Consider the following 10935-nt stretch of genomic DNA (forward strand, 5'->3'; position numbering starts at 1 on the left):
TTCTTTTTTTAATTTAATTTTATTTTTATTAAAGTACGGTTGATTTAGTGTTGTGTCAATTAAAGTTCTATCTGGACTTTTTTTTAAAACCAGTTAAGACTTGAAGGCAATGTGGTGAATGAAAATTAATTGCAGGTGATAGATGAAAATCCGTACAGGAAAAAAACCAGGGAAATTACTAGGTGATTATTCAATTTACAAAGGCATTCATTATAATCTTTCATACTGTGAGCTCCCTTAATGGATTAGAAATGATTCAATTAGAAAAGTTATATTTGCACACCACGCCGAGAAACTCAGGCATTGGCCTCAAACAAGAAACAAGACGTCCTTGTAAAGTCAACTACAGGTAAGTATTCTCAAATGGACCAATGGGGGAAAAAAAATAAAGGAAGTCTAACCTTTGCCATCGCCTGCTTTCGAATACAGATGTAAATTGAGAATAATCAGCCTCAATTGCTAAAAGGGAAGTGAATGTCATTTTACTCCTAGCAAGAAAGAAAGGAAACTTCTTGTCATTTGACACATTCGTTGCTGTTAAGAAGGCAAGCTGCCTGCTGCAAATACCAAATCCTTCCTCTGAACAGCTGAGGAATCATTTAGCATCACATCCATTTTCTCATCCTTTTTTTTTTTTTTCCTGGAAAAAGTTTATCTCCTTCAAAATTGGTTACAATTTGCGACTCAAGTGAAATGGGTTAGGAAATGCAAGCTGATACAGGTACCAAGATACCCAGCTATCTGGGAAATGGGCCCTTGACTCACAAATTTGGAGAGGATTGGGAGAGACAGAGACGGAGTTGTGACAAGTCACTTCTAGAAAGAGCCCTCAGAAAAGAAGTCCCCCTGCATGAAAGAGATGAAGAAAAACTGGCCATGAACCACGTTGGGGAATATTTCAGGTAGACTAACTCCCAACATCCCGTGACCTTGGCCAAGTCACTCTAGTTCCCAGGACTTGTTCCATCTGTCGATCAAAAGGGCTGGACTAGATTCCCTCTTCTATTTCTTCTGTGTGTAAAAGTCTAGAAAGCAGAGTAAGGTTTGAGGGGGTGTTATCCTGACAAGGTATTTCTGATGAGGTATGTTTACATTGTAATTTTGCAGGGCACGTTTAGAACTATAAAAATACTTTTGAAATGTTTTATACTTTCAGATTATACCTTTTAAATTTGTTACAAGTATAAAAATATTTACTTATATAAAATTAATACTCTATCATTACTCAAAATTGTAATAAATGATCAACAATTTGTAATTATTAATTGTAATAAAGTGTAATTTATACATATGCATTCTAAATAACTTATAAAAATTATTTTTTATATTTTTGAGTTTTCTACTTTCAAAAAGATTTTATATGTCATCATCATTTTCTACCTATGAGATACACACACACACACACACACACACACACACCCATTTTCAATACCCATGGAGCTTAGCTGGCACTGTACCCAGCCGTGCTGTCAAGCTGTCCTCTGATTGGAACACAGATGCAGTGAAGGCAAACACTTACTGTTGTAGCAGTTAATGACATAACCCCCAAGGGGGCACCCAGGCTGGCTACCACTTTCAGAACACCACCCCTCCTTCTCCCTGAAGTCCCTATCCTTTGGAAAATTAACACTTTGGGGACCAGCCAGGCTCGCCTGCTCACCAACACATCATCATCTCCCAGAGAGTGATGGAGAGCCAAGCCTTCTAAAGAAGACTAGAAGCCCATTCCCTGATACATGGAGAAGAAAGATCAAGTAACATCATGCAGCAGACGCACAGGTAAGTACTAACCTTGTAAGCTCTTCTCGAAGATGTCCAGGGTCCACTGGGAAAAATTTCACCATAAATTTGAAAACAACCTCCTTAGGATCTTAAAACACAATATCTCCATAAGTTTTATTCAAATGTCCATCACAACAGTTACAGGTCTTTACACACACACACACACACACACACACACCCATGATACTCCCCTTTCCTCTTCCTTCTTCTCCCCATTACTGTCTCTCACAGGCTTTGATTTAAATTTCAATGTTTCACATTTGTAAGATGCTGCTGTTTCTGGATGGTGCCTCTACGTGGATAGCAATTGTGAAAGTTCTCCTGCCCCTCTTCCTACCTTTTCTCTCTTTTGAGTTTCTTTTTGTAAAGATGTGCCCCATTTGGGGCCTGCTGTGTCCTCTCTTAACAAGTATTCCATTTAGAAAAAGATACCACTTCCTGCTTGGGATTCTGCATTCCTGGCTGAGAGAAGGGCCTAGCTTCGGAGGCAGGTAAATATCGGCTGGCTCAAGGATCTCATAAAGGGAAGTAGTAGTGTGGCCATAAAGGGAAGTAGTAGTGTGGCCGGAAGCCTCCAGGTATCTTAAAATCTACATTAAGAAAACAAATCTTGCCTTCACTCCTCCTTGCATTTGAAAATAAGAAGCTTTTTGCATCAAAAGCAAACACATAATGCAGCATTAACACCATTCATTCAGTAATTATTTCTTGAGTGCATATTATAGGCTAAGCATTGTACTAGCAGGTCTTGGGAATAAAAATACAATTGAGCACTGGTAGGCTGATAGTAGAGACAGACATCTAGACCATTACACACTCACAAAGTGTTATAAACCCCTAGGACTGGAGAAGCGCAAGAGGGGAAAAAAGAGTGGAAGACTCCCATAAAGGAGTTGACACTTGAGTCGGGCTTGCCAAATTTAGCCGACAGAAATACAGGACTCCCAGTAAAATTTGAATTTCAGATAAACAGCAATTGCATGGGACATACTTATACAAAAAAAGTTAGTTTCTGCATATCTGAGATTCTAATATCATTGGGTATCTTCTACTTTATCTGAGAAGCCTACACCTGAGATTAGTTTTGCTAAAGTCAGGAGAGGTAGGAGTATGAAGTGGTCCACGGCAGAGGTCAAGGCTAGAAAGGCAATCAGCGTCCAGGGCTTTGTGGATCATCCTAAAGAGGCTGGACTTTATGTGAAGGGCAATAGGGAGCCATGGACGCACTTGAAGCAAGAGAGTGATGTGGTCAGGTTTGTATTTGCAAGCGTTCCCTTTGGGAGTAGCGTGCCTGATGGATTGAGGGGAATCCGTTGGGAGGCGGTTGGCATAATGTGACAGATGATCGTTTCTCATTGGGAACAGGCTGAACTGTGGGAAGCACCAACACAAAGAGCAGGCAGGGGCCTCGACACCAGAACAGCCTTTCTCAAAGTGTGGACTAAAACCCATCTGCACCAGAAACACCTATGGATTGCATCAAAAATGCAGGTTGCTGGCCCCCAGCGGGGAGATGAGGAGACCAGGCCTAGGAATCTGCATTTTTTTAATGTTAAAGACTTTCTATTATGGACCATGACACTGGAGATCTGCAGGGAAAGACTTCCATAAATGATGCTGGAGAAAGTCAATGTCAACACGGGAAAATCTATATTGTACCTCTACAGCGTATCATGTACAAACGTATACAAACATCAATTCCCAGGTAGTTTAAAGACCAAAAGTTACAGGAAAAACTATAATATATCTTTATGACAAGAAGCCCTCTCCCTCCACAAGTGATCCTAATTCACACTGAAATCTGAGAACCAGCACCCTAGATTCTGAAATTTGGGATGCAGGGGGATATTTTATACAGAGTAGGCACTCAAATATGAACTGAAATGAATGGACAATGTCTGTGACAGGATTAAACTAAAACGCCTTCTGGAACAAGGTGAATGGCATTGCTGATTGACATGAAGGTTGCACAAAGATTTGCAGGGCTAGGGTCTGAGTTGTATTCCTAGAGCCAATGCACAGAGCGCCGTCATTACCAGGGTTCTTGAAATGTACTCAAAGATCCAGCAGCCTGATTTTCTTTATCTCAGGCAAAGTAAAAAGATGTTTTTAACTGCTAACTTCACTGGATGGGTGAAGGATTGAAATAATACATCAAAGCCCTTTTCTCCCCTTATATCAAGTTGAGGAATGGTGTGGTATTGCTGCAGTATTTTCAAGCTGTAACGGAATTATATTCCTTAAGTAATTTTCCATACTTACTTTTTACTTGCTTTGTAATGGGCTTCAGAAGTTCCAACCAGACCTGTAATAACATTAATGAAAGAATTGGTAGAACATGGCATTGAGCACAGCTTTTTTCTTTTTTTTTCTTTTTTTTTTTTTTGGTAACCGATTACATTTAACATGAAACAAATACCAAGGCTCTTTAGACTTCTAAAGATAGTTAGAAACAGCAACCCCAAGGAGATGCTGTACCTTGGACACCCTCGATCTGCCCCCTTGTATCTTCCCAGTGACAGTACACACTGTTGATCTATCATCCCTTTGCTGTTGACATTTGAATCACCGCTCCCCTGCCTCCGAAGGATGACAGAGATGTCACATATGAGGCTCATTAGTTGCTACAAAGAGTAATGAAGGCATTTGGCTCCACATTTGAATCCTACAGCCCCCAAATGCCAGCTTAATAGTCACAAGGAGCCTTTCTGGGAAGGGGCCAGGATAACAGATGTGCCAAGACAGGACATAGCAGGAAGACCACCAAGAATATTAGACCATGAGAGAGGGACAAGGAGAGTCCCCTGAATACTCATTGGTGAGGTTAGGGGTCTTAATTTTGGAGGTTGAGGTCCAGCCTCTGGAAAGTCAAGAAATAAAGCACAGAGGGACCAAAGAGGAGCACGGGGTGGAAGAGTTTGTGTCTGGTAAACTGAGGTTTCTTTCAATAGACAAGGAGGTGAAAGAGTTATCAGGTCCAGTCATTTTGTAAGAGTTTAAATGGCTTTTCATTTTTCTTTTTTCTTTTTTGGCCACCCTGTGGCATATGGCATTCCTGGACCAGGGATCAGATCCGAGCTGCCGTTGCAACCTAAGCGGCAGCTGCGGCAATGTCGGATCCTTAACCCACTGTGCTGCGCCAGGGATTGAACCTGTGTCCCAGTGCTCCCAAGACGCTGCTGATCCCATTGTGCCAGGACTCTGGCTTTTCATTTTTCAATTAGGGGTTTGAGCCCTCTGTACCTAGCTGCATTTAGAAGCAATTCCAGACACAAAGAACCCTCAAGTGAAACCAACTTACAGTATTTCCAGAATGGCTACAGAATTCTAATCCAAAATACTCCTTTTCAGCAAGATTTAGATGGCTGCAACTCAGGTTAAACAGCGCCTTTCCGGATGACTTTTGCTGAACAACAACAAAAAAGAGATCTTAGCACATTTTGTGTTCCTACGCTGATATTGTTACTGCGGTGTGGAATAAAGGGTAGAAGCAACATGTCTTCAAGCAGTTTCCTTTAAGCACTGTTCTCAGGCCCTGTATCCTCCCAAATGATGCCGAGTTCCACCCATAAATACACGTACCCATCTGTAGATTGTTTCCACAGTACCTCTTTAAAAGCCTCCGATTAATTTCAAACCCTCCCGGAGAAAGAGAGCCTTGCACTTAACTATGTAGGGCTGGATCTGCAAATCTACCCTTTCAATGGAATTCTTTAATCAATTCATCCCACAGGCAATTTGAATGATTTCCCCCAAATTGACAGATAGTTTAATCAAGATGCAGATCTGACCGGCTTAAAATCCTTCAGGGGCGCCCCCCCTCCACCCTCCGCAGGATAAAGTCTATACTTCTTAGCAGCGAGGCTGCGCTCTCTCCCTCGGGGGCCCTGCCTGGCCCCCCCAGCCCAGCGTCATCTCCTGCCCCTCCCCTTTCCTGCCACGTTCCTTTCGAAGGATCGCCGCCCGCTCATGGTTCCCCACTCCTGTCAAGGAGTTTCGGGCCTCCATGCCTCTGCTCCTGTCATTCCTTCTACACAGCACGCCCTTCCCACCTTCCTTCGCTTCGGCTTACTCCCACTCAGCTCAGATGTGGGGAGCACTTCCTCTGATCCCTACAGCAGCAGGTTGAGCCAAGGGCATCCTCCATTCTCCCAAACACTCCTGGTTCCCTCAAACATGGCACTGCTCACACGGGCTGCCTATCTTCCCCATTAGGCTGAATTCCGTCCTAGGAGTGGCTTTGCTTGAATTTCCTTAATTCCCACCAGGTGTAACAGAGCCCGGCAGGTATGAGGAGCTCTTGCATGCTCGCGGATCCAACATGAAATGGACCAACTTCACTCCTCTGAGCTCCAGAGTAGATTTCATTTTGCTGCTTTTCCCACCAAATCTGTATTGTCACACACTCCTTTCACCTAAGGCCACACAGATTTTTTTTTTTCTTCTTAAAGCCCACCCATGCCTGGAGCACAAACCAGTCCCCTTCTTCTGTCTCTCTGGAGAACAGGAGCTTGGAGGGGCTCTCTGTGAAAATCTCTCTGAGCCAGAGTGGGGCTGGAGCTGATCTTCAGCCACCATTGCTGAAGCCGAGGGGTGCAGTTTGCACCGAGGGCTGTGATGGGAAAATTGGGCCCTGGCTGATAGGCACAAAGACACGCTGCTGAAAACCCCTAGTTAAAACCGAGTCACGCGGTGCCTCTCGTGCTGCAAAGGAAGCCGCGCGCAGGGAAACGTAGTTGGAAATCACCGACCCATAGAATTAATGCCAACCTTGAGAGGTCAGCCAGTCCAGCCACCCTCCTCCCACCTCCTACCCTCTCCCTCAAGGCAGGACCAGCGAACAGAACTCACATCTGGGATTTAATAGCTTCCAGGAAGGGGGCCTCCCTCCCCCCCCCTTCCCCCAACGACCAAAAATACTCCCCTGTCCCTTGGACTCCTCTCGCTGCCCTGGTGACATTGTCCAAAGCTCCACCAGCTTCACGTGGGTTAACCAGGGTCCTATTTTTAAATGCAAATAGGCCCCCGAAGGGTGAAACCTACTGCATCCTTAGCACCTGGAGAGAGAGCTCCGAGGGAAAGGGGGTTTGGTTTCTATGTGGGGGGTCTCATTGGAGCCCTGGTCCAGGAAAAGGGGGTCAGGCCACGGGGGGGGCGGGTTTGGGGGGCTTGAAGGACATTGGGGGGCAATGGGGGAGGGGTGCCTGGGAGGGGGAGTTTTTGCCTATGTGGCAACCTTGCCTGGGGCAAGTGCTGACACAGACCATTCCAGACAGATGAAATCGCTCCTATTTTTAAAGTCCTCCAGACAAGGAGCTGCCACGGGATTTTTATTATGAAAAAAAAAAAAAGAATTTCTAAAGAGAGAGAGATGACAGCAATACTTTTTCCAATGCTAAAGAAACATTGCAGTCCTGAGGATGAAATTCCGTCATAGACTCCAGTTTCTTTGCAAACAAATCGAGAAACTCAAGATCTCCCTCCCCCCCCCCCGCCTCATTTTTTATTCTTTTTCTTTTTCCATTGGGGCGCTTAAGCCTCGCCATCCACGCCGCCACGTTCCATATGTTTGTATATTTAAATGTTTTTGCAGTGTCGCAGAGAATATATAGCCATTCCTGTGAGGTTTCCGATCAAGGCTTCCTTTTTGCTCCCTCCTGTGGGAGCCCTACCATGTTTGTAAGAATAATCCCCTGATTCTTCCACCCCTGTACATCTCAGCAACCGTCTCTAAAAGCCTTTGGCATTTGTGCATTTGGAGGTCAGGAGCTCACGTGGCTTAAGCTCTCCACCCGCCTCTCTCTGAGAAGCATTTCCCTTCAATCCGCCGCCGTGGTGTGGTGTACGTTGAAATTGGCCAGCCTTGTGGAATGTGTTGCACAATAGGTGAGGGCTTGGTTCTGTCTTAACATGCAGCCTTTCATTTTTTTTTTTTCAACCGTTATGATCTGATTCCTCAATTTTGGTGCTACGATTATTTTTTTCTCGTAATATCTCTGTGTTACAACTTTCTTATTTTCTCTTTTCTGGACTCCTGATTCTCTTTTCCATGGCTTGTTCTTATTTAAGCTGACACCTTTCAACATCCTAATCAAGCTCCTTAGTGGACTCAAAGTCCTGATCACCAGTCCTCCCACTCAAGAAGAATTGGCATTCCAGTCCCGAACCCAGTCTTATATTCATTGCCCTTGGATTACAGTAGAGCAGTGTTTGCCTTTTAAAAATCACACACACGTAATTTAAAACTTTTCGCAACTTGTGTTTATAATCTCCAGCTTACAAACTCAGTCTTAACCATGGGACACTGATTTCTTGGGGCTCCAAACTTATCTTCTCATGGAAACAATGACTAGTCAAGCTGGCTACCTCCAAAAAACAGTCTAGTCGACCAAGGCTTCCCTGCACATAGGGCTGTCATATAACAATTTGTTAAAACAAGCATGGCTTGTAATCCTACTCTACCCACATCCTAACTGAATGAATTGGGGAAATCTTTTGGCTCACAGATTGGCCCTCCTTTTCCAGGTACCTAAACAGAGAAACCATGGGCCTGAGTAGCTGGCATTATATACAGCGACGGACAAAGAGTGGATACTCAATAAATGTTTACTGAATAAATAGATGAATGGATTCAAACATTTAACATGATTCATGTGCATTAGTAAGACAGTCCTCTCAAGAAGAAGAACAAGTTAGTCACTATGTGACCCAGGGCAAATTACTGAACCTTTCTGAGCCTCGGTTTACTCATCTGTAAAATGGAAATAGTATTATCTTATAGAGTTGTACAGATTAATCAAGATAATTCACATCAAGGCCGTAGCACAGTGCCTGGCACATCACAAAGCTAAAAAGTAACGCATATAAATATAGATATAGGAGTTCCCGTCGTGGCGCAGTGGTTAACGAATCTGACTAGGAACCATGAGGTTGCGGGTTCGGTCCCTGCCATTGCTCAGTGAGTTAAAGATCTGGCGTTGTCGTGAGCTGTGGTGTAGGTTGCAGACACAGCTTGGATCCCGCGTTGCTGTGGCTCTGGCGTAGGCTGGTGGCTACAGCTCCGATTGGACCCATAGCCTTGAAAACTCCATATGCCGTGGGAGCGGCCCTAGAAAAAGGCTAAAAGACCAAAAAAAAAATCTATATCTCTCTCTATATATATAGATATAGATATGTACATAGAAGTGTCTGGAAGAATACATACCAAACTGCTAATAACATTATTCCTGGAGAAATGTTTAGATTAAAGGAAAGTACCTTTTAGTCTATACATATCTGGATTTTTTTTTTTTAATGAGCAGGGACAGTAGACACTGTCTTAATAAACTTTAACTCAACAATGCACAGATAATGCTTTTCAATTCCTTCTTTTTTTGTTTTTTGTTTGTTTGTTTGTTTTGCTCTTCAGGGCTGCACCTGCAGCATATGGAAGTTCCCGAGCTAGGGGTCGAATCAGAGCTGTAGCTGCTGGCCTATGCCACAGCAACACCGGATCCTTAGCCCACTGAACAAGGTCAGGGATCAAACCTGCATCCTCACGGACACTATGTTGGGTTCTTAACCCATTGAGCGACAACGGGAACTCCACAATCCCCCTTTAAAACATTGAAAGATGCCTGTGTCATGATGAAAGCCCATGGCTGGTGGGCTACTCTACCATGGCTTTGTACTTCTACCAGCATTGACTGAGTCTCATGCTTAATAATTATTGTCTTGGACATATTTTTGACAATTCTACTTATTGTTATTCTACAATGTAATTGTATATATATCACAAGAATTATGATCACTATACACAAGAGTGGTTTGTATGAAAACTACGTTGATCACTTTGCAAACTCTGTAAGGGGGCCATGCCCCCAAATATGCTGTCAGACTAGTTTTGGGTATGACAGCAGTAAAATATTGAGGGAGAAAATTCTGGAAGGATTCTGTACTCAAATTTTTCCACATGAAATGAACAAAAACTGAAAATAATAGATGATGCATTATGGGTGTGAGCTAGAGAAGAAAATTGGAAACGTCAATCAGTAGTTCTTACTCAAAAAGCACATGACCCTGCATCAAAAGATTGGAGTATGACTATAAATGTACTTGTTTTCTGTCAAAATTAAAAAGTTTAAAGTGTTGGTGTCTAAATGTATATATTTATTACGACTTTCTGCTTTGGCAAATTTTCTCAATTAACTGACCAACAACCACCTTTGACCACATTAGATGATGGAGATTCTAATATATCCACATATTATATACTTCAAAAAAAAATATAGGCAGAGTTCCCATCATGGCTCAATGGGTTATGAAACCGACTAGTATCCATGAGGACACAGGTTCGAGCCCTGGCCTCGCTCAGTGGGTTAAGGATCCAGTGTTGCCTCGTGAGCTGTGGTGTAGGTCATGGACGTGGCTTGGATCTGGCGTTGCTGTGGCTGTGGCGGGCTGCTGTGGCTCTGATTTGACTCCTAGCCTGGGAACGTCCATATTCGGTTGGTGCAGCTCTAAAAAAATATATGTATATATATATATGATTAAAGTTTCAGAAAAGGATGAACTGGAACAAATATAGCATATTAGTAACAACAGTGTAATAGGCAATTTTACTTTTTCCTTATACTTGTTATATTTTCCAGAGAAATACAATACACATTATAAAATTTGAAAGCATAATGCCACACGAAGTGTCTCGTGTTTCTAGTGCTGATTCCCACATTCAAGATATTTCTCATGTGCCCCTCAGGAGATTGTTCTTATTTATTTATTTATTTATTGTCTTTTTGCCTTTTCTAGGGCCGCTCCCGAGGCATATGGAGGTTCCCAGACTAGGGGTCTAATCGGAGCTGTAGCGCTGGCCTACACCACAGCCACAGCAACGTGGGATCCGAGCTGTGTCTGCAACCTACCCCACAGCTCACAGCAACGCCAGATCCTTAACCCACTGAGCAAGGCCAGGGACCGAACCGGCAACCTCATGGTTCCTAGTCAGATTCGTTAACCCCTGTGCCACGACGGGAACTCCTGGAAATTGTTCTTAAAGTCATAGCACTCATTCTCCTGACTTTATGGTTATGCCTCATTTTTCAATCCCAAAAATATGACAATATTTGCTCTGGCAGCCATAACAAAATACCATAGACTGGGGGGATCAAACAACAG

General features: G+C 43.3%; 1 protein-coding gene across 1 annotated transcript in view; it reads right to left on the reverse strand.

Annotated features, from left to right (window-relative positions):
• FRMD7 (FERM domain containing 7) overlaps positions 1–9637 on the reverse strand; it is a 29576-nt gene extending 19939 nt beyond the window's left edge. Inside the window, exons 1-4 of the mRNA XM_047764260.1 lie at positions 9604–9637; positions 5084–5211; positions 4045–4087; positions 1792–1870 (exon numbers count right to left, since the gene is read on the reverse strand). Of these exons, the coding sequence (XP_047620216.1) occupies positions 1792–1870; positions 4045–4087; positions 5084–5211; positions 9604–9637 (284 nt within the window). The remainder of the gene's footprint in view (positions 1–1791; positions 1871–4044; positions 4088–5083; positions 5212–9603) is intronic.
• Positions 9638–10935: the final 1298 nt, after the last annotated feature.

Source organism: Phacochoerus africanus, chromosome X (assembly GCF_016906955.1).
Source record: "Phacochoerus africanus isolate WHEZ1 chromosome X, ROS_Pafr_v1, whole genome shotgun sequence".
Classification (NCBI taxonomy): domain Eukaryota; kingdom Metazoa; phylum Chordata; class Mammalia; order Artiodactyla; family Suidae; genus Phacochoerus; species Phacochoerus africanus.